We start from the raw sequence: 24156 nt of genomic DNA on the forward strand, positions 1-24156 counted from the left end.
ACAAGCGGCGGTCGCTCGGTCGGTATATATCGCTTGCGGACTACAGGCCACGGAGTTTTTTATGGGTAATAAATGAATTCTCGGTTGTACAAAACCGTTTATTTGGAAGCCTCCTTAAAATACAGGCACAGTACTCGTTGGGTCTGAAAGAATATTTGATTTGCCTTAACAAACATACAGCTGCATTCACTCACCCACTCAACGCTTCTAGGAATTAATTTAAAATTAAAATATAATAATAGAAGGCAGATCATGCTGCTGTGTTGCTGTGTTTGAATATGAATATATTACATATCAAAGATAATCATCACTCTTCTGGAATCCCTTGTGCTTCATATGGACATCATGATACTTTTGTATTTGTGGATGATGGGTTGCTGACTCGTAAAATATCTATATATGATGCCTAACTACATCTGATAGAGATGAGGAAGATTAAAACATCTTCATGGATTTAGGTAAATCTTTAAACTAATGTCAGCTGTCAGCCTGGCAACATCCGCGTGAAACTCGTCCTGCGCAGACACTCGAATGAGTGAGAGGAGAAGCCAAACAGTAGCCGTTTATGAGCTGGCTGATTCTGCCACATTGACACCTTCTTCTTTGTTTTCTGGTTGCTTCTCATCTGCTGCCGGTTCTGGTTTCTTCTCAGGAGTCTCAGCCTCTATCGTTGCGGCAACTTGTCCGTCTAGTTTCTCGACAACGGGCTCAGAAGAAACTTCATCGCTGGACACTTCCTTTTTCTCTTCAGCTACGGGTGCTTCTTCAGTCTTTTTTTCTTCTACTTGAACTGCTTCATCAGACGTCTTTTCAGCGTCCTTTTCCACCGCTTCCGGCACGATCTTCGTTTCTTGTGGTGTGTTTTCGACTTTTTCAATGTTTTCCTCCTCAACTTTGGGCAATTCGATTTTCTTTTCTCCGCTTGCTTCCACGTTCTTGATCTCGTCGACTTGAGCGGGATTTTGTGAGCTATCAGAGTTGACCTCAGGGACTGCAGATGGGCCAGCCTCGGGGTTCACCGGCACTTCTGGTTTCGCTTCAGGGATGTCTTCGGTCGGCTTCGGAAGTTCGACGGGTTTCACTTCGGACGCAGCCTGCTCCGGTTTTGGGTCTTCAAGCGTAGAGGGTCTAGTTTCTTGAACCTTGACCTCCTCTAAGTTGACTTCTACGTTCCTCACGGGAATGTCATCGGCTTTCGCCTTCTTCTCGTCTTTCTCCTTCTTTGTCACTTCAGTAGGTTTTTTCTTTTCCTCCTCTTTGCCATCTGTCCCACGTCGCCTTCGATTTATAACAGGGCTTTCCTGTGCCGCGTCCTTCGCTGGCTCTTCTGCCGCTACAGGCTTATTGGCTTCCTCAACAGCACTTTGTTCCTCTGCGTTCTCCAGGGGTTTTTCTTCCGCTGGATCAGTGACAGCGGCCGGCAGTTCGGATTCAGCTGGCTTCGCCTCGGACTTCACGTTCTTCTCATCGGCCTGTTGCTCTTCCTTGGCCTCCTCTGCAGGTTTAATGTCGGAAGGCTCGCTTTCTTCAGCTTTCTCACTAATCTTGGGAGCATTCAGAGCGACAGGCGCAATTGGATTGACCTCATCAGACACTTTCGCGTCTTCTGGTTTCACTGCAGGTGCATCTTGCGAACTGCTCGTCTCAACTGCGCTCGTTTGTATAGGTTCTTCCTTCTTGTCTGACACCGCATCTGATTCTGCTGCAGGAACCTTTTCCTCTTGCAAAGGGACTTCTGCAGGCTTGGGGTCGTTGTTTACAGCCTCTTGGTTGTCTGCGGCTATTGGTGACACCTTTTCGACGATAGCGTCGTTGGCTGGCTTCGTATCATCGGTCGCAGGTGCCGGTGCTGATGTCGGTGCCGCTTCCGGTTTGTTCTCTGGCGCCGCCGGATTCTCTTCAGGCTTTGATTCCTCGGCTGCAGGTGACGACTCTTTGGGGACGTCCTGTGGGTTGTCTTCAGGGTTGTTCTTGCTGGCAACTGAGGAATAGTCTGTGATGACGAGTGGCACCACGGGCCGAGGATGGTCTTGCTCTACTCCAACCGGCATGGCCAGGGTGCAGCCCACGAGGGCTAGTGTCAGGACAAGCACCTTCATACTGTAACAGACAAGAAGAGAAATTGAGAACCTGAGTCTAAATAATTTCGCCACGAAAACGCAGAGGTAAAGCGACCTCGGCACTAAGAATGAGATATTATTTTCACATTTCAGCCGGTGTACCGCTGGAGAAATATCCTCTAGTAACCACTCGACATGAGGCTGGATGTCATAGCGACAAGAGTAAACCCTCCTTGCTGGTAATAGACTCTTAGCCGGGTGCCTTATAACAGTCACTTAAAAACTGCTATCCAAGCTCCAGTAGTCATTTTAGCCCACTTCCCTAAAGTAGGCTTATGCGATCTCCGTCATATGTGTCTCTAGAACCCCCCATATCAACTTGTGATTGTATGAACCAGTTTTTATACAACTTGTTATGTGTATCATGGCGACTGATTGCAACTCAACGGTGTACTTCTTAGTTCCCTCCCATCGTTACGAGGCAAGAGCTCGGTTAAATGTATCCCTTCATTTGGTGCTAAGCAACGGTTCTGTAAACACCTTCACGCAGCAACGAATACACACTAAAATGGAATAATTGTTGGACGCATGCTACAAGTCGGAAGGTCGCGGGTTCAAGTCCCGATGAGGTCATTGTTTTTTATTCACTTGACCGAATCCTTCCAGCCCCACTATGACCCTGGGGTTCATTCAGCCTCTAACAGAAATGAGTACCAGGAGTTAATTAAATAATTTTCCTGGGGAGTAATCCGCGGCGGGTGCGTAAGGTTGACAACCTAACCGCCACCTTTGAGCCGATTGTCTAGATAATGTGGGAACCTCAACGTCTCACAACCCTATGGGCCTTCACGGCCTTGTACAGGGATAGCTTTACTTTACTGCTTTCCGTGTCTTGTCAAAGGAGACTCTTTGGTCCTGTCTTTGTATCCTCCTATCGTTGCTAGGTAACAAATCGGTAAACACGTTCCCGCGACAACGAATACACGCTAAAGTAGAATATTTATTGGACGCATAGTTTTCTGTGCGGTCCGCCTTACAAAAGGAGAGTCTGTAGGCCTGTGTATCCTCCTATCGTTGCTATGTAACAGATCGGTAAAGACGTTCACGCGGCAACGAAGATTTGTTAGAGGCATCGTTTTCTACGCGGTCCATGTCATATGAAGGGGAAATAGGCGCTTAGTTCCCAGAACTTCTCGTTCAACAGACAAGGTAGGCATCCTGTGATAATATCTCTCTGTAATAACACGTATCATTAAAGCTAAATGCAAATTTCAAGTGACATCTGTAAGATTTTAGGTTTTCACTGCGTTTGAGATTCGCGTTGTGAGGTTCTGGGCTGGAACAATATGCTGCTTCCATTTTACAACCTGGTGTCTGGGCATGCGCACAAAGATGTCTTCGCGGTTCAGGATCTCGACGGTGCAGAACAGCCGCTTATTATTTGGAACCTTCCTGCCAATATTAATGTTTCTAAAAGCGCTGTTGATGTTGCTGCTTCTCTCGGTGTGCTTTGCTTCCTTCTATACTAAACAGTTGTGGACTTTCTCCTAGCTATGTTAATTGGTTTCATAGCTACTTGACCAATAGACGCGCCTCTGTTCGTCTCTTTAGTATCCTTTCTTCTTCTTATAGTGTGAAGTCTGGTGTTGCACAAACATCCACTTTGGGAACGTTGATATTTTACGTTTTCAGTAATGATATTTATGCATTCATTCATAGTTCAGACTATCCCTTGTTTGCCGATGTTCTTAGGAGGTATCGTGGTGTCACGAATATTGATGATTCGACGCTTTTGTAGTGTGATGTAGACACTGTTTACACTTAATGTTTGGATAATGATATGAAACTAAAAACTGGAAAAACAAACAAAAAAGAAAACTCCGTGGCTTTAGTCCTCAAGCGAACTACACCGACCGAGCGACCATCACTTGTTGGCGAAGTTAGTGCCAACTTGATAGATTGTGTCACATGTTCAGCACAACGAATCCCCACGGCCGTTAATTTCGGTTTTCTAGACCGGAGCCGCCATTTCCTTGAAATAGCTTCTCGGTTATCCTCACGAGGCTGAGTGGACCCCGTTACAGACCCGCTACTTCTCAGCAAATGTGGTAGCGCCTGAAATCGAACCCGGACCTCTTTATCTGTAGCCAGGAACTCTGGCCAGTGTGCTGAAGATACTGGAACATTGTTACACTGCAAGCTTTGCTTTCACCGCCATTTTCATTAATTTGTTTCACAGTGCTTAAAAATGTAAGGTTTGATCCGTTATACTGCATTTTCCTTTTCTTTTATCGATAGTGTTGTATGAAGCTGTAGTGTGATCTAAACTCCATCACATTGACTGGCCCTAAACTGGAAAGAATTCAAAGACAATTTGCAGCGTTTTGTTATAACAGATTTCCTGTTGGCACTTATAAGATAATAGGTAAAGTAATAAGTAAAAGTAAACTACGCCATGAAGACGTATGGGGAGTGAAGGTATATCTCCACCATTCTGGACCTCGGCTACAGATGGAAGTAAGTGGTCAGCTTCACGCCCCGGCCGTTTTACCCCCGGGGAATGAGTCCCCAATACCGATTGAATAAGAGGTTGGGTGGACTCCAGAGCCGGTCTGGACAACGTGGAGAAAGGAAAATTCTCAGCCCTACCGGGACTCGAACTCTGACCTCTAGGTCGCCCAGCCCGTAGCTAGTCGCTATACCGACTACTCTATCCCGGCTCATAGTAAGCATGTAAATAAATAAAGAATTGCATTATTATTAGTATTATTATGTTGATATGATTTTTTTACGTATATATTCGTGTTTCTGCTCGGAACATACGTAGCTTTGCCATGTTCAGTTGCTCCTCCAGCCACTGTCCTTCAGAGAAACGAGTTTCTGCTGCTAATGCAGTTTATAAATCTACCTCGGTAGTGTAATTGGTTGAGGCACTATGCTGCAAGCCGGAAGGTCGCAGGTTCAAGTCCCAATGAGGTTACTGGCTTTTTTCAATTTACCTAATCCTTCAAGGGGCACTATGGCCCTGGAGTCGACTCAGCCTTTAATAGAAATGAGTACCAGGAATAGTCTTGGAATATTCTTGAGGGTAAAGGGCGCCTGGCGCGTAAGACTGACAACCTTACCGCCATCTATGTGCCGATTTTCTAGAGAAAATGTGGGAACCTCGGCGTCTCACAACCCTATGGGCCTTCACGGCATGTTACAGCGATACCTTTACTGTTTTACCTTTTACCTACATATTTAGAAACTCGCTTTTAAATGTAAACATCATTAACTGGTCAATTTTTCTGTTTTTCTCCCTTTTGTTCGTCTTATTCATGTTGTTTGTATTCGTGCTGACTCTGTAATTGGCCATTGGCTGTTAAGCTTAGCACGTAAATTATTAAAGAACTGAATTGAATTATTAAACGGCAAACTTTCAGCTAAATGGGTAAACCATTGGACGCTTTCGTAATCTTGTAGAAGAAATGTGGCTGCCTTAGAGCTTAGTGGTAGAGGCAACTGCCCATAAAACCTGTAGTCTGTCGTTATTATAATACTGGACATCCAGCCTGTTTCATGGCCACCGAGTTGCGTCGCTTGTTGGGTGTGCCCACACACACCACACACCAGTAACTCGACATTTTCATTAACTTTTCTCTTCACACTGAAATAATTTCTCGTGCAACGCAAAACAAGGTAGAGTCGTACACGCGCATGTTTGGTAGCCAACATGTTATTACACTTGTACGTCAGAGTACTGTATAATACAGTCTCACAAATAAAATAGATGCTGCCAACCGAACAACATGATTACGAAGTGCGTAGTTGCAACTAATGTGTCTACTGTTTTATATTTACCACTTCATAACGAGATTCATAACTTATTTTGGTCCTTATTTACGACACTTTCAGTTACTACGATTAGCGTCGAATTATACAATTGTTGATGAATAATGAATTCAAAAGAATGTGGAAGGAAAGTGTCGTTACCTAATAAAAGGTGTCATTCCAGGATTTGCATAGAGGGACTGAGAAAGTCAGGAGAATCTCAGACATGATGGCCTGTTTCAGGGCCATGATTTCAACCCAACATCTCCGGAGGACGGCCACGAGACTCTTGATAGAGATGCTCTACTCCAGATGCAGTCTCTTTTTTCGTTTCGGAGGGGGCCGAACCCTCCATGTCCTGACACTCATTTTTCAAATACTGACGGAAGATCCGGCTATTCCCTTCACTATCCAGCATGATGGTGTTCCCGAAGAACCTGCCGGATGTAGTCACTCCTTTTAAGTATTGATTCTTTATGCCGTTGTGGCATTCCGGTTTCGCACGCCGTCTCTTGCTGAACGTGTATCCTTTCTGGGCTTTTGGTACCGCCTTTAACTTGCCTTGTCCCTTACGCCGTGCAGGCAGCGGCCAACTTCTTCTGGGACCCACCATTGCCCTCAGTCTGTTTCTCCTGCTTTCGGCGATGCCGGTCCCCATAGCGCTCCCTCAATGCTCGGAAAGTTTCCACTACTGCCTCTTCCTTAGGGACATCCTGATGCTCCGACTCGGACTCTCTTTCTTCCGTGGCCCCCTTCTTTTCTAGACAGGCCTCCATTTTCTCTAGCTGGAAGTGCATCCTGGCCATCATCTTCCCTTGGTTCGCTGCCATCCTTCCTTGATTGGTTTGCCTCTTCACCAGCATTTATTCTTGCAGGTGTTCTTGGCCGGCTATCGTTTGCTCTCGAGTGGGTCTTGTTTCAGCCAGCAGGCGTTCTGTCACTTGTGTCACTTCCATAGTTGGCCGCGCCATAGCTCAAGCGGTTAGTCGCTGGCTTCCCACCGCGGCGGCACGGGTTCAAGTGGCATTTGTGGTGGACAAAATGGCGCTGGGGTAGGTTTTCTCCAGGTACTTCGGTTTCCCCTGCCAATCTTCATTCCACCAAATTATCCATCATCATAATCACTCGGGGCAGGTGCAATAGCCCAATCAGTGGCCGCCGAGTGGACCCAACTGGACTCCCCTCCCCCCACTATGCGAATGGCGATATAGTTTCTTACTGCGGTCTCCAATGCAACCACGTGTATAGGTGTGATTACGAGTATAGACGGGGTTTGGATTGGCGACTCGCTTTATTGACCACTTATACACACGACTTGCAACTACAAGTAATTACAACGCTATCGCTGATGTACACACTTTAAAAATCACTACAGCGTACGTTAAGTTTTTTTTTATTGCTAGTGGGTTGGGACTAAGTCCTTTATACTGCGGCCACTTCTGGCCTATTGTACCAGCCCCAGATGATACGTGAGGGTGATTGTGGAGCAATTGTTGGAATGAAGATTGGCAGGGGAAACCGAAGTACTCGGAGAAAACCTGTCCGAGGGCCACTTTGTCCACCACAAATCCCACTTAACCAGACCCGGGATCGAACCTGGGCCGCCGCGGTGGGAAGCCAGCGACTAACCGCTTGAGCTATGGCGCGGCCTATGCTCTTAGTCTTTTATAGCCTTCCCTAGTCGTCGCTTGGTAACGGCTCTCAGCAATGGAGATTATTCAGATTCAATACTCACGCCGTTGCCCGCTGGCTAATACTACTCACAACTGAACTCATTGTCAAAGTCAAAGTCACATTGCGACTGTCAGTCAATCAGACTTGGTGTCAAGCCCAATCTGGGGCTTATGACCAGATATTTATTACTGTTTGACAGTTACGGTCTTGTTATTGTGGGGCGCCCTCTCTGACGAGAGGACGGGTCTGAGCGACGAAATGCTTCTCAGGAAAGCTTCATCGAGCGCTCGGGCAGTAACACTTTTGACTTGTATACGAGAGGTGCTCATTTGGCCAGACTCCACCTATCCTGACTAAGGTTTGTCGTGGTTGTCCTCAGTCTTTTCAGGATTATGCTCGGATATTACGGAGAAATACACCACGACTGTTTTTCTTACGTCCTTTCCAATTTTTACTTTTTTAATCGAACACAATTCGACGCTATGTAGACTGATCTACTGACAGCAGCGTTGAATAGCCCTGTTATGAATAAGAACAAGTAAAAGATGGAGTTAGTTTCTTCGCAATGTTATTGGTAGACGGCTCTTTGTTATAGGCTACTTCCGTGTCTATCCATAAGGACTATGCAGAAGCAGACTTCGAAACATTTTATCCATCTTATATATAATGTCCACTGAAGATCTCCCATGATGCGCGTGTTGAAAATATATGGCCAGAAATTCGGACTTTTATGTCGTGTTATGAATCCTTGAATTACATATTTATAAACTAAACTAATAAACTCCGTGGCCTTAGTCCGCAAGCGAACTATACAGACCGACCGATTGCCTTTTGTCGTCGAAGTTAGTGCCAACTTTAGCGGATATAGGGTGTAGCATGGTCAGTGCAACAAATCCCCAGGCCGTTAATTTCGGTTTTTTAGACCGGAGCCGCTATTTCCTTGAAATAGCTCCTCGATTATCCTCACGAGGCTGAATGGATCCCGTTCCAGACCCACTATTTTTCATAAAATCTGGTAGCCCCGGGAATCGAACCCGGGGCCTTTGGATCTGTAGCCAGGACCCCTGACCACTAGACCACAAAGGTGGTCTTTTCATCAACTACATTTGTTATATCACATGGAATGACTGATATTGAAAGATGTGAACATAATCAAATCTCAGCCTTCTTTTATGTATTGGACCTTACTCATAATTTGCATGAAGAAACTGACCGATTCCCTCACGTAAATTAGGAATTTTCCTTTTCTCTTCATCGTTCAGGACTGGCGTGGGCTGTGATAAAGACGGCCGGACATTCTGCGTCAAGTCGAAAGGTCTACTGTTACGTGCATAAATTTCGCGACTGTACATTCGTTTTCCCTTTCTAGCTTTCTGCACCTGCCGATGTATGTCAATTGCTGAAAGTTGATTTATATTCTGTGACGGTGTAGTGGAGCTCTCTCAGCCGGCAGGAACCTGTCGCCCTCAAATTTCTGTAATGTAGGAGCATCTTTTCGGTTATTGTGTGGGCGCTGCCTCAGTCTTCGAGGCCACGAACGAATTATGCTATCTATTGTCATGATTTCATTGGGATGAAGGAAGAAACTCCGTGATTTCAGTCCCCAAATGAACTATACCGACCGAGCGACCACCGCTTGTCTGCGAAGTTTAGTGCCAACGTTTGCGGAGAGAGGGTGTCGCGTGGTCAGCGCAACGAATCCCCACCGCCATTGATTTCGGTTTTCTAGACCGGAGCCGCTATTTCCTTGAAATAGGTCCTCAATTATCACGAGGCTGACTGGACCCCGTTCCAGACCCATTATCAATTATGGTAATTTTGAGATACTACTCTGTCGTGTTACTGAAGCATGTAAAGCAAACTATAAAATCCCCCTTTTATTGCTAAGTTCCTGTTATGTAAAAGTCGCCTAGTGAATTTCCTTATTATGGAACCTGAAGATGAGCCGGGATAGCTCAGTATATATAGCGGCTGGCTACGGGCTCGATGACCAAGGGGTCGGAGTTCGAGTCCCGGTGGGGGCAAGAATTTTCACTTCTGCGTGTTTTCCAGGCCGGCTCTGGGGCCCACCCAGCCTCCTGTCCAATGGGTACCAGTGGCTCTTTCCCGGGGGTAAAGCGGTCGGGGCGTGAAGCTGACCACTCACCTCGAACTAGTGCCGAGGTCAAAAAAACGTGGGCCTACATATCCACCCCCCAGTACGTCTTCGTAGCATAGTGCGTAATTAGTTAAGCACAGGGACAGCTTTACCTTTACTTCATGGAACCTGAGGATCCGTCACCATCGTCGCAAAGTCCCTCTGTTAGACCGCATCCTCAGCCATGTGAATCCAGTTCTCATTGTCAACCTATCCTAAAATCAATTTAATATTCTTATATTTGCGTATCACTCACCGTAGTAAGTCTTGTAAGATTTTCTCTAACCAAAATTTTGTACGAATTTCTTCTGTCATTCCCGATATCTTTAGTTACCGAGGAATTCGAAGTGCGGTTTGTCATCTCGAAAGTGTTTATCGTGTAATTGGCATGGTGAAACGTAACGCACCTCCTCTCGCTCCGCGTAACCCAGAACTTCCGCACTGTACATTTCAGCCTGAAATTTCGCGTCTGTCCTGAGACATTGTTCAACAAACCTCGAAATTATCTCCAAGTTACTCTCGCTCTCTCTCTCTTTGTAAGAAGAATTTCAACACACGATCCGCAGGCCGCGTTCGGCCCCTGGTATCTGTTGTGGTGGTACTCGAACCTTATACTCTGACTAAAACGTTTCCACCATATTCCGCGAAGCCCAAGATGTAGGACATATTTAAACACAGTCCTGATAATCACAACTGAGGTTTTGCGAAAAGTGCTGTATTTAACTTTCCTAGTGCGACGGATGCTCTGTTTGCTGTCCACAGGAGTTTTGATGATAAGTGCAGTGTTAAAGTTTGTGCCTACATGTGGTATACTGCAGTATTTGCATACCTTGAGGCACAAATTTAAACAGTTCCCTTGCTTCTGGGCTTGAAACATGAGGAAACTCCCCCGTCAGTAGGCCTATATATTTATTTGTTTATGCTTTGTCCATTTAACGACGATTTAAGTTGCTAAGGTTATATATAGCGTCGAATGATAGGATTATTGGTGAGTAAGAATTCGAAAGGATATAGAATTAAGCGATTATTGTCTGCCTGTAAGTACTATCCCGCCATGCAACTGGCTGTGCTGAGGAAAGCCACGAGAACCTCAAGCAAGATATACTCCCTCCAGATCGTATTTTGGTCTTCTTTATGTCAAGCCAAACATTAATCCGACAGATTTATGTATGTGTCGGTGATAACTGCTTCGGTTGAAATGTGAATCAGTTCCTCGTTTTGTTTTGTTGGTACCTGTTCTGTGGTACAGAGTATCTTAATGAATTACAGATCACTTAAAATCTACCGACAGAAAAAACAAACTCCGTGGCTTTAGTCCGAAAGCGAACTATACCGACCGAGCGACCGCCGCTTTGTCGGCGAAGTTAGTGCCAACTTTAGCGGATAGAGGGTGTCGCGTGGTCAGCGCAAGGAATCCCCATGGCCTTTAAATTCGGTTTTCTAGACCGGAGTCGCTATTTCCTTGAAATAGCTCCTCAATTATCCTCACGAGGCTGAGTGGACCCCGTTTCAGACCCACTACTTCTCAGAAAATCTGGTAGCGCCGGGAATCGAACCCGGGACCTCTATAACTGTAGCCACGGTCACTTAAAATCTACCTCTGAAGAAAACGCTCCCTTTTTTCTACCCTTTAACTTGGACGTGTCGTAAATAGTCAATTATTTCTGAGCGAATATCGTGACTAATGTCTCTACTTCTCAGTTTAACCAACGACACGAAGCAGCCTTACTGTAATACCTTGGCATTCTTGAGACAAGTTTCAGCTTTATATTTATAAAATCTTCTCGGACTCTCAGCCGTGTTAGTTGGATAAAAACTGCGGACTTTTCAGGGAAGATCTCTATTCCCATCATCGGGATCTGATTATGTCAGATCCTGATGATTTGTTATGTTTAATTAATTAATTAATTAATAATCATAAACCACATACACCGCTGATAGCCTGAGAAGATTTTATCAACTTCATCTGCCGTGAAAGCTTCAGGTCTCATGTCAGCGAGATACATTAGACTCCGAATCCAAACCGTACCTTTGTTAAACATCATCAACCTGAAATCTGTCAGTCACTACTTCTCAGGTGTTAGGGGCCATACCAATCAGCGTTTGTTTTTGTTTTTAGTTTCTCCCTCAGCTGCAGTTTCACTTCTGACCCAGCATTTGGATGAAGCTAACTTAATGACATTTAAATCTGTAACCTTTAGTATTTAGCATGTCTTTGCCTAATACAGAGTGTCCGGATGAAAGGTACCCAGAATAAAATAATTATATCTCAGAACGCTTTTATCATACTCATTTATGGGTTAGACCACTACAAAGGAAAACTATCAAAGTTTTTTTTTTCTGCATGTATAACTTTCTCTGTAAATTTAAATGTGGGCTCCCTAGGTGGCACAATAAATATCCGGGCGATCCAGCGTGTTTGGTGTTACCGTAGCCACAGCGTCCCTTATGCGGGCTTTCAGGTGTTGCAGGTCGCTGATCTTAACCTGGTAGATAATGTTCTTCATATGTCCCCGCAAGAAAAAATTCAGTGGGGTTTAATCTGGCGACCTAGGAGGCCAAGCGATTGCTCCACTTCTGCCGATCTATCTCCCGCCCATCACTCTGTCGAAGTGATTCCTAACATAATGGCAGAAATGTGGCGGCGCATGCGCGTAAGCCGGGCATGAAAAAAAGAACTTACAGGATTTTCCTTTCCGATGACATAAACCGGATACGTGTATGACAATTAGTTTCCGAGATACAATTTTTGTATTTTGGATACCTTTCATCCGGACACCCAGTATTAGTGGTGTGAGTATATTAGTGGAATGGGGCGTGTGGCAAGTATGTGGGCGGTGAGAAATGCATATGCAAATTTTGTCGGACAGCCTGAAGGAGGCGTAGACGTTGGGAGGTGAATTGGATGTGAGACCGTTGAGAGAATTCAGCTTCTCCTGGTTATTGTGCAGTGACAGGCTCTTATGAACCGGGTAATTAACCTTTGGATTTCGTGTAAGATGAGTTCAGTAGTTTTCAGCTCCTCAATAACGACGATGCACGAAGTAGTTTGACTGGTACTTGTCAGGTATGGGCAGCCGTCGCTGCAGTAGTCGCCACGTCTTCATGTCTGTTATTGTAAGTGAAGAAAAAGAAAAAACTATACTTGAAAGTTCTGAGTACCTGTATGACCACTTAATGGCAGTGACTGGACTGGATTGGACTGAACTTGAAGCGGTTCCATGCATCCCCCTACCTATCAGTCAATGAACCTCAAGTGCTGCAACCAGTTTGACGTGTGGCTCGAGGCGAGTATGCCATCCGCATAGCGTACCAGAATTTTTGAGCAAAAGAACGCAAACACGAGATTCTGTTGAAGAATTTCAAACAGTGCGGTTAATACAGGTTCATGGTCTTATCTCGTCTTGTCTTTCTCGTAACCAGCTCCACGGTAAGAAAACTTCCTTAGTTACTTCGTCGGTCAATAAATTACTTATTTTTATATGGCCTGAAAGTTCATTGCCCCGTTCACAAAACCCCCATCCTTGGACTCTGCACTAAATCAATCCAGTCCAGAGATTTACGCCTTATATATTCTTTTTTATATTTCGCCCTATCTACTTATAGGATATTTTTGTGTTTCTTCCCTAGACATTTTCGATAACAATTTTGTACGTATATCTCATTTCACCGTGCGTGCTATATTTAGAGTTAACATCTTGATTGAATTAAACATCTATGCATTTAGTCCGTCAATTATGCAACAGTCATTAAAATATTCACCATTCAACACCAACACGACATGTTTCGGCCACAGACGGTCATCCTCAGGTGTTTCTATGCGTCTAAACTGTTACACTGTTTTGATGCGCGCTAAAATTGCGCGTTGCAGTCCACTTAAATTAAAATCTTTCGTAAAATTCTATCCACCTCGTAAGGGGCGTTGTCCACTTGTTTAAAGCTATGTGATGCGTGTATTCCAGGCAGTTTGTTTCAGCAGCTACGTCTGTGATCTGCAATCTACAGATTGCCACATGTTATTATTGTTTTATGATTATTATTATTTATGTTATGTTATGTTGATTTGCTTTATATCCACATGCCCCTTATTTGTATGTTGTTCCCTCGGGCATCGTGTGTTGTTGTTTTCACTAGTCTTGTCTTGTTGCATGCCGATCCGTATATCGTGTCGCATGTTCCGCATCGTTGTTATAGGCCTTGCCTTTATTTTTTTTATTGCTAGTGGGGTGGGATTAAGTCCCTTCTACTGCGGCCACTTCTGGCCTATTGTACCAGCCCCAGATGATAGGTGAGGGTGACTGCGGAGCAATTGGTGGAATGAAGATTGGCAGGAGAAACCGGAGTACTCGGAGAATACCTGCCCCAGCGCCACTTTGTCCACCACAAATCCCACTTGACCAGACCCGGGATCGAACCAGCCTTGCCTTTAAGTGCCAAGGTATTTCCGGACCGGTTCCAAGATGATGTGTTCAATCTTTTTCGTAGCACGCAAATACTTACGCTCAGAAACAACTTGACCTTCAGGTAACAGAGTATTAGATTAGATTTCCTTAATTCATGATGGGCGGCGGAGTAGGGCTTGTGGTTGACTGTCTCGCGCGTTACAACCGGACAGTAGTCCCTGTACCCGTCTCTGCCTCTCACCACCCTCCGTACATCTAGATTACCGTCTTCTGGGATGTGACATATAATTTCATAAATACTAACGTTGTAGATGAACCTGTTGCCTCCTTCATCAGGGTAGAAGAGTAAACCACGTGGGGAATACAGTCCGTGATGCAGGGAGAGGAGAGTGGGGACTGGGGAAGAAGGAAAGAAGAGAGATGCCTTTTACCAAAGTCAAAGTCACATTGCGACTGACGGTCAGTCAGTCAGTCACTCTTGTCTTGGGGCTCATGACCAGATATTAGTTACTTACTGTCTTGTCATTGTGGGGCGCCCTCTCTGACAAGAGGACTGGTCTGTCTTATGTCAGAGTCACTTTCTGCAGTAATTTGTCATTTGTCAGAATGTGCAATACATTTGTATGTTACATGCCGGGAAAGCGCAGTCGATATAGCGACTGGCTACGAGCTGGACGACCGAGAGTTTGGAGTTCGAGTCCTACTAGGGTCAACAATTTTTTCTTCTCCACGTTGTCAAGATCGACTTTAAGGCCCACCCAGCCTCCTATCCAATGGGTATGGGGGGATTTTTCCCCGGGGTTAAATCGGGCGGAGCGTGAAGCTGACGACTCACCTCCAACTAGAATATGGGGATCTATGAATCCACTCCTCCATACTCCTTCATGGTGTGGTACTTAATTAGTTAAGCACAGGGACAACTTTACCTTTTTACCTGTTATGCACGCTATTAGATGTATAGACAATATATACAAGGCCTCTTTCAGTTCAGGCTCAGTGCAGCAGATCATGCCCTAATTTTAGTAGCTTCCGCTACAACGACAGCCTAGTCACTTGAACGGTCGTATGCTTGACCGCGGCCAAGTTTAAGCATCTTATATTTCCTGTTGCCTTTTACCTCGCTACTTTTCTTCCTTATAAGGGCCCCATTTAGTTACACCATTCCCATTGGCTCGCTCTTAGCTTCAGTCCTCAAGCCTCGCCCCCCCCCCCCCCTCCCCGCACTNTTGTCGACGTGTGATACGGAGCGGTAGCAACAGCCGTCGCGGGCTGCAGTCCAGTGGCCAGTACCACGGACCAGATTGCGAAACCAACGGAGGCAGCGCCCGGCAAACGCAACAGTCGCACTGCAGCATATCATGACGGGACTAGGGAGGACGGCCGCTTCCCCGCTATAATGAAAGCTGTCTGTGGTCTCGTAACGAGAAAGTGGGAGCCCGCCCTCGCTGTACGTGCACTCCGCTACGCGTTGGACCCCTCTTCTCCTCAGAGAGCAGCAGGTGCCACGGCTCGATACCACAACGAAACGGCTAGACTGAGGGAGCCATACGGCGTACTCTTGTTTAAGCGAATGAGCTGCCGTTTTAGCATAGGCGAAGTAAGATAAGGCATAATGTTCTGGGCAAAGTCTGAACTGGTAGACCTTCATGTTGTATACATTGTCACGTATAAGGTTTGCGTGACTAATAATTGTGGATTATAGATTTGATGATTGGATTTATTGACACTGCTGTTACAGTTACACTCAGTTACAATCACCTATAGCAGCTGACAGTCGGTGACTGCCTAAGGCTTGTTCCGTTTTCTCCTGGACTACGAGAGTTTTTCTTTCCACTGTAGCTGGCTAATTAATTATTTCCTGCTACCCACTTATTCTCTGATTACTTGTCTGACACTGATTCATTGCCTTGTCTGGAAAATTCCTCTCCTTTTATAACTTCGGGAGAATCTTATGGGAATCACCGCCTTCCAGGCTTCCAGTACTACTGTTCATGTCCGCATTGTACCGGATACCCTGTAATACCGCGGTAACCAAATCCGTTATCCAGCAAAGGACATCTATTCTTGTTGGTAGTGTAACTCCCGGGAACATAAGGTGAAGTTATCCTTATACTTAACTAATTAAGCACTACGCCATGAAGGAGTGTGGGGGAGTGGATGTATAGATCCACAGTTGCTTGACCTCGGCACTAGTTGGAGGCGGGTGAACAGTTTCACGCCTCTGCCGCTTTACCCCATGGGAAAGAGCCCCCGGTACCCATTGGTTAGGAGGCTGTGTGGACCCCAGAGCCGATCTGGACTACGTGGAGAAAATTCTTTACCCTACCGAGACTCGAACTCCGACCCCTTGGTCGTCCAGCCCGTAGCCAGTCGCTGTTGCGGCTCCTAGTACATCAGTATCTCTCCAAAATGTTTCTCCCAGTCGCCTTCTTCGTTTTAGTTTTCATAATAAGAACCCAAAATTTACAGTCTTTCTGAATATCCATTTACACACAAATCGTCGGACTCCTACATAGAATAGCGCAGTTGTTGATCACGCCTCAGGGTGTTCGTATGAACACCGTGGTTCTATTCGCGATGACTGAAAATTACGTATCAAGATGTCGAGGTAGCCAATAGCGAAACATTTGTACCGAGTTTCAGAAAAGTTATTTTGCGTCTGTTACCTTTAAGGTCTCGTTGAAGCCGAGAACTGACATCCAAACATCCATAACCGGTCATTTACGCTCCTCATACATCATACTGCCCCTTTAACCCTTTCCATGAGGAAGTTTATTAAGCAAAATCGGCTTCCTATATTTGTACATAGAGCCACAGCAACAAGTATTACTTATATTGGTGACACGCCATAAATAATTTGCATATGCAAAAGAAGGTTAGCATTGCTGAACACTTGAGTTGTTCAGAGTGGTGTTCTGAACAAGAAATCTCGTTCATTTGAGTGCTACGAAACCATCCGCATTCTTCAATCGAAGTCCGCCTAGCAAGGTGGTATGTATAGTGGTTAGGCTTTGGACTTGTGCTAGGGGATGTTGGTCTTGAATATCGGCTTGATAGCTAGCTTTCCTGGCTGAGAATTTTTATGCTCCTCCTCTGGCTCATCAGACGAGTACCTCCAAAGATACCAAAACCATCAGCTTCCAAATCGTTCTCTAAATTTCTTGATCTCATTCACTTCAAATTATGTAGGCCCTGACCTCTGAAGTTCAAGTAAAGGTAAACGTGTCCCTGTAACAGGCCATGAAGGCCCATGGGGTTGTGAGACGCCGAGGCTCCCACATCTTCTAGACAGTCGGCTCATAGATGGCGGCAAGGTTGTCAGCTTTGCGCGCTGGCTTGCCGTTTACCCTCCGAGGAAGATTCCTGGTACTCATTTCTGCTAGAGGCGGAATGGACCTCAGGGCCATAATGCGGCTGAAAGGATTAGGTCAATTGAAAAATACAATGACCTCGTCGGGATTCGATCCCGCCACCTTCCGGCTTGTAGCATAGTGCCTCAACCAACTACGCTACCGCGTGCCCCCTGAAGTTCAAGTAGAGTCTTTAATTAACGTAAGAACCATGTATCAGTTGGTGTCGAAGCCAGTTTTTCAGTGTCATCCTTCAGCAGATGATTTTACCTTTAAATTGGCCCATACACGTACGAGTCCGGCTCGGCGAGCTTGTCTCGGGAGCCGGGCTCGGGTTAATTTCACCACAAACGCATGAACTGACTCCCAACTTTGCGACCCACACACGGACGAGTTTGGCTCATTGGAACCCGAGCCGAGTCGGACTCACGAGCCAGACTCGTACGTGTATGGGCCCCTTAATACGCAACTAGTAAAACCAGGGAGTTTCTCTCTTATCCGTGCGTCGAAATCACCTTGTCATTTCGAGTCCGTTACATGTATTGCTGATGATCACAGCCCTTGTCGCAGGGTGCCATACTTGTAGTGCAGTTTAATAATATCTGCGTTAAAGTATCGTCGCCTGTATAGTATGCAGAATCAGAAAGAAAGTATTTGGAAAATTAGCGAATTTATTATGAATTGGGACCGATCTTCGCTGACGATTTTGAGAGCAACCATACATTGTGTTAGGGTGGCCTAGGGGACTGGTTATCCTGTCTGATGATCCTGATTTTTCTCGTAGTCTCTCCATACGTGCTGGAATAATACATTAAAATAGGCCACTGTTACGCCTTATGACAATTTTTCCCAATTAATCGCTCTGTATCAGCCTACCAGTCGACATTGTATAGCCTACGCAATTGAAAAAGAATTGTCAAATAAACTATGCCCCATTCCTACCAAATCGATTACCTCTTCCACTCTTTTCAGCGTCGCTCTTTCATCGTACATGTTTACGTTACAGATTTTAAATAGACATTTCAATTTGAATCCACTTGTGTGGCCCCTGGCTCCGATTGATATAACTAATGGAACACACTCTGTTCTCCCTCTTGAGCGCTTTTTTTTTATTGCTAGTGGGGTGGGACTAAGTCCCTTGCACTGCGGCCACTTCTGACCTATTGTACCAGCCCCAGATGATAGGTGAGGTTAATTGTGGAGCAATTGGCGGAATGAAGATTGGCAGGGGAAACCGAAGTACTCGGAGAAAACCTGCCCCAGCGCCACTTGGTCCACCACAAATCCCACTTGACCAGACCCGCGATCGAACCCGGACAGCCGCGGTGGGAAGCCAGCGACTAACCGCTTGAGCTATGGCGCGGCCCCTCTCTTGAGCTTAGTTATTCTAGTCCATACAGTTCCTTCCTGTCTGTTTATACATATATGGGGGCACAGACTTACATATTCAGATCTGTATGGAATGCTTATGGTATTGGGGCAGCCTTCGGTTGGATAGGAACAAGATTCGTTCTTTTACGCATATTTGAATTGGCTAACCAGGTATCTAGTTCTCTGGTATCCGATGTTTCAGATCGCGAATACTCACCAGCGCATTATTCTGCACGATCACAAATTTCCATATGCATGATTTCTTAACATATTAGAATGTGATGTTACATTTACCTATGTTATTTAGCATTTATCGGCAGATTAATATGACATGTATTTGTAATGTAGTGTTGCTCATTGCTGGATGCTTTTTCTTTGATTTAATCAGCACGGATGAGAAAGGAGGCTCAACTGACCTGCATTGTGGGTTACTGAAATCGTTGCTGACCTTTTACTTCTCTCCCCATTCCCATGATCCCAAAGCTAATCTGGCTTTCTAATTCCATAGCAGATCCCCTTGTTGATTTCTCCTGCAGTGTAGACTACCTACAACACTGGGCAAGCGTTATATGTTTGCTTACCCAGAATACACCATATGTTCATAATCGATAACGATATATCGCTAGGGCAACAGTAAGATGGAGATATTTTCCTCCGAAACATTGGTACCCACCTATTAAATTCCACGGTGTTGTAACTCAGAAGACCATATCATTTGTCTTCGCTACAAGAAGAACCTCAGCTTTCAAGATATAACATTGTAAACCATGCATAACACTCGCGATGAGGTTTATATGCACTCTGTTACAGAATGTGGGAGATCTGAATAAATATCCAGCCTTAACCAGAATGTTCTTATGCTCTCATCAAGAAGGCTACAGCGTGCCTGCTTTGACTCGTTCGCTTAAAATGACCTCTAAACCCGAAATATAAACAAGCCATATTTTCTGTTCGTCTTTTGACCCTCTTCACTGAGTTTTATAATATGCATATGCATTATTGTATGCATTCTTTAATTTGAAGAATGCTGTTTTCTGGGATATGGCGCTGTGTATATATTGTGTGAACCGACATTTCGGAGGTACGTATCGCTTCCATCTTCATGGTATAAAAATCCGCGAAAGAAGGAACCAGCGTGTGAGCAGATGGCTACAGACCCTCCTGATTGATGGTTTTCCTGGTTTTCTCAGTGCCTCTAGGGAAACTCCGGTGTCGTACCCCAAATTAGGTTACAACCACTTCTTTCTTCGCCCTTTAGAATTCATTATTCATTGTCTTACCATTCGAGCTCTGTAGTGTCAGCTACATACTGCCTTCTTACACAAACCATAAATAAATGTAGTGTACTAATAGATTTCTCCATCTTGAGCAAGTGTATGAGTGAATTTATTATTGTGCTCCTTTAAATTTGCTGACTGTGTATAGTAAAAACCTAAGGTTCAACACTGTTGATATCCAAGCTTTCCATAGGACATTACCCAGAAACAGTTTCATATACTACTCCCACTTAAAATCTAGCTTCATAGGATCCGTATTAAATTAATGTTCGCATCCCTTCCGTCTTTCATGTGGCCGCTTTTCAGTATATTTTCCAACCAGAGCTCTATATAGGTTTCTTATTTGTGAGTCAGAATTGAAAAGGGTTTAACATAAAAAATAAAAATAATACAATGCATTTTTTGTACTAATCACCGTCTTTGAGTAATATAATTCAGTAAATGTGCATCCCATGCTGTGTACACACTGTTCCACGTTGTCTGCTTTCTCCTGCATAGATTTGTCGAATATAATATTTTACTTCTTTGACGTATTAGTGACGTCATTACTTGCTGCAGTCATTGGTAGTAATATTACTGGAGTCTCAAACAAATTGCGTTAATGTCTGTACAGTGAAGCAGCTTTCAGCAATATTAGTATTTATTCAACTTATTGACTTAGAGCTACCTAATTCGATATTAAATATTATGTAATTTACAGATTATACACGCATCTTGTGCTAATTATTCAGTGCATTATTTTATTTACACTGCTTTGAATACAATAATCTGTATTAAATAAAATGCAAATGGCAGATATAATATGGAGCAGCCGGTAGCGTAGTTGCTTGAGGCACTATGCTGCAAGCCGGTAAGTCTCGGGTTCAGTTCCCGATGAAGTCACTGGATATTTTTCAATTGACCTAATCCTTCCAGCCGCACTATGGCCCTGGGGTCGACTCAGCCTCTAACAGAAATCAGTACCAGGAATATTCCTGGTGAGTAAAAGGGCGGCCGGCGCGTAAGGCTGACAACCTCACCGCCATCTGTGAGCCAATTGTCTAGTAAATGTGGGAGCCTCTTCCTCTCACAACCGTATAGACCTCCACGGCGTGTTACAGGGAGAGCTTTACATTTTCTTTTTACCTTGCCGATATAGTAAGTAATGAACTGATTAATTAATAATAGCAGTTAATACACTTTGGTAAACAGGTTAAGATTAAATTCCTTAATTCATTCATATTCCTGTTGCTCCATCTGGAGCATAGGGCATCCGTGAAACGCTTCGTTTCACTTCAGTTTCTATGGACAGTCGGTAGGACTCCTTGGACGGGGGATCAGCCCGTCGCAAGGCCGCTACCTACACAGGACAACACAAACACAGAATAAACACAGACACACAGACATCCATGCCTTGAGTGGGATTCGGAGTCACTACCGCAGTGTTCGAGCGAGCGAAGACAGTTCATGCCTTAAGCCACGTGGCCACTGTGATCGTAAAATTGCTTAATAGTAAATATTATTTCTAAAATACATCATCATGAACAATACCGGCTGAACTCTTGGCCTGTACCGGTTACAAGAATTAAAATTGATCGTTTTATCTTTGGTTCATCTGTTGCTATTACATATTTTTCAACTCTAACATTTTTCGTCGTCTTTATCCGTCAGTCGGTTTTAAAGCCTCTTGAACAGACGTTTTATGACTTCAGATTTGAAACATCATATCATTTTCTTAATGTAATTATTTCAGAGACAAAATGCACCTTATCAATTTACCATTGTTATCTCAGAAAATAGGAGCGGGGATAGCGCAGTCGGTATAGTGACTGGCTTCGGGCTGGACAACCGAGGGGTCGGAGTTTAAGTTCCGGTAGGGTCAAGGATTTTCTCTTCTCCCCGTCGTCCAGACCGTCTCTGGGGCCTACCCCAGGGATACTTGGGACTCTTTTTCCTGGGATAAAGCGGCAATGGCTTGAAGCTAACCACTCTCCTCCAGCTACTGACGAAGTCAAGAAAAGTTTATATATAAATCCACTCCCCCTCACGCTTTCATGGCGTAGTGCTTAGTTAAGCACAAGTACAACTTTACCTTTTATCTCAGATAACAATGCCCAGTACCAGGCTATCTAGCTTCAAGGTGCGAAGTCCCTCCTGAGAAGCTAATAGTGGCTCAACTATCAGGAAATTCCCAGCATTTCATGGAAATCGGAGGTCCCTATCCGGAGCCAAATTAATTCAGTCCACAACTTTCCAACCTATTTCTTCGAGATGAATTTTAATATTATTCCCATATCTATGTTTTTATATTCCTAATGGTCTATTTTCCTTATACTATTATACTAGCAGACCGTTGTATGCACTCTTTCTCTGTCCATTGCATGCTACAATCTCTGCCCATTTCATCATTATAATTGTAATAAGTAGTCAGGATTACAGCCACCTGTTACTACTTCCCTCTTCAGGTCCAAATATTCTCAGAATCTTTTCTCGAGCACCATCAGTATGTGTTCTTCCCTTGACTTGAAAGCCAGTTAATTTTGCATCCCTACAAAACGGCAGACAAAATGATGGGGCTGTATATTTTAATCTTTACGTTCTTAGATTAGGTAGCAGACAGGAAGACAAGAATTCTGAACTGATTCATACCAAGCATTCCTCAGATTTAATATGTTCCTAATTTATGTGTAGATGCAATCTCATTTGTTACTGTCATTTTCAAATATTTTAACTGTGCTTCATTTGCACAGAATCTGTTACTTATATTTATGTTACGGTTTTGTCCTGCATTCTGGTGACGAGGCACCGTCATGTACGTACTTAATTTTTATATAAATTTACACCGAGCCAGATGGTTAAAGCGGTAACAATTGTGTCTTGTATACTAAAGGTGCCCGGTTCGAATCCCAACCGGAGCATTGACTATAGTGGGATTTTTAGAGGTTTTACTCAGTCTCTCCAGGCGAATGCTGGGACATCGCTTCAAAGTTGACCACGATCGCTTCCTTGAACATCGATTGCAATTCTTTGTTCACTAATTGTTCTGCCGTTTAATTTGAGGTAAAAAATAAACGTCATACACCAACCTCCTTACTGCTGATTTGTTCATATCTTGAGTAGTCAGCTTCTTCTTAAAGTACTTTTTATTTGGGACTTTTCTCCGCGTATCTGATGTTCGCTGCCTGTTAGTGCATTCAGGTCTCCTGCGTTCTGTAGATTTATTTTCATGCAATTCGAAACTGCGAAGTAATTTTTCCTGTACTTCGAATTTTTCATGTTGAAACGAAATGTCTCACACCTCAAGCCTATTTATCCATGAACTACTTGACACTGCTTCAGAACAATATTTAATGCAGACCCTACCTCCTACCTTATTGTCGGTACAAAGACAAGACGGTTAACCCATTCATATAGGGTCATTTTGGTGCTCCGAATACCAAATTTTAGCACCTTTTTTATGTAATTATTTTTCACATAATCATTTATTTGTAAATTTAGCAGTAAACAATGACTTGTGATAAGTAAGTAAATAACTGTAATAGATATTGGTTCAGCATCTTGCCTTGGGAAATATTGTGAACTGTTGCTACAGAAACACATGAGTGTTCGTCTATTGCCTCGTCATTTTATGCCAGAATTCAAATGTATTGGGCAATGTGTACACGGCTATGGGAGAAATACCAAACTTTATAAGATTGAATCCGGTTGTACGTATTTACTACCGGTCTATTAAGAGATCAAATCATAGTAGCTGTGATTCTGAGAAACGTGGATCTGATCAATTTAATATACCTTACCTGGAATGCTGAATCTGAGATGTCTGCTGATACGGTTCACTGGCACCACAAACTGATAACTCAAGTCGCACTTTCTGTAGCGAGATCAAAGAAGTTGTGGTTTCTGACGGCCTGAGTCCCGGCTATATAATGGCTGATGTCTGGGGGTGGGGGGAACATCACATGGGGCCCGCGAGCGAGCATGATCTCCACCGTAAGAATCTTCTATCCCCCTCCTGGACATGTTACGCACTGAGCTCTTCCTGCTGATGCCGCTGTCTGTTCCTGGCCGTTTTCAGAAAAATTACACAACAAA

General features: G+C 44.3%; 2 protein-coding genes across 4 annotated transcripts in view; one reads left to right on the forward strand and one right to left on the reverse strand.

Moving 5' to 3' along the window:
- Window positions 1-24156, forward strand: part of LOC111862682 (serine/threonine-protein kinase S6KL) — a 124766-nt gene that overhangs the window by 47570 nt on the left and 53040 nt on the right. The window lies entirely within an intron of this gene.
- On the reverse strand, window positions 83-23969 carry LOC111862677 (fibrous sheath CABYR-binding protein). The gene is made up of 2 exons (XM_023848236.2): window positions 23862-23969; window positions 83-2100 (listed from the first exon to the last, which is right to left on the reverse strand). Exon 2 carries the CDS (start codon window positions 2097-2099, stop codon window positions 564-566), a length of 1536 nt encoding a protein of 511 aa, XP_023704004.1. The 5' UTR covers window position 2100; window positions 23862-23969; the 3' UTR covers window positions 83-563.

Source organism: Cryptotermes secundus, unplaced genomic scaffold (genome assembly GCF_002891405.2).
Source record: "Cryptotermes secundus unplaced genomic scaffold, Csec_1.0 scaffold1105, whole genome shotgun sequence".
Lineage (NCBI taxonomy): Eukaryota > Metazoa > Arthropoda > Insecta > Blattodea > Kalotermitidae > Cryptotermes > Cryptotermes secundus.

What these genes read in the sequence shown, in the direction of transcription:
- LOC111862677 (XM_023848236.2), bottom strand. Translation starts at nt 2,099, where the DNA reads ATGAAGGTGCTTGTCCTGACACTAGCCCTCGTGGGCTGCACCCTGGCC.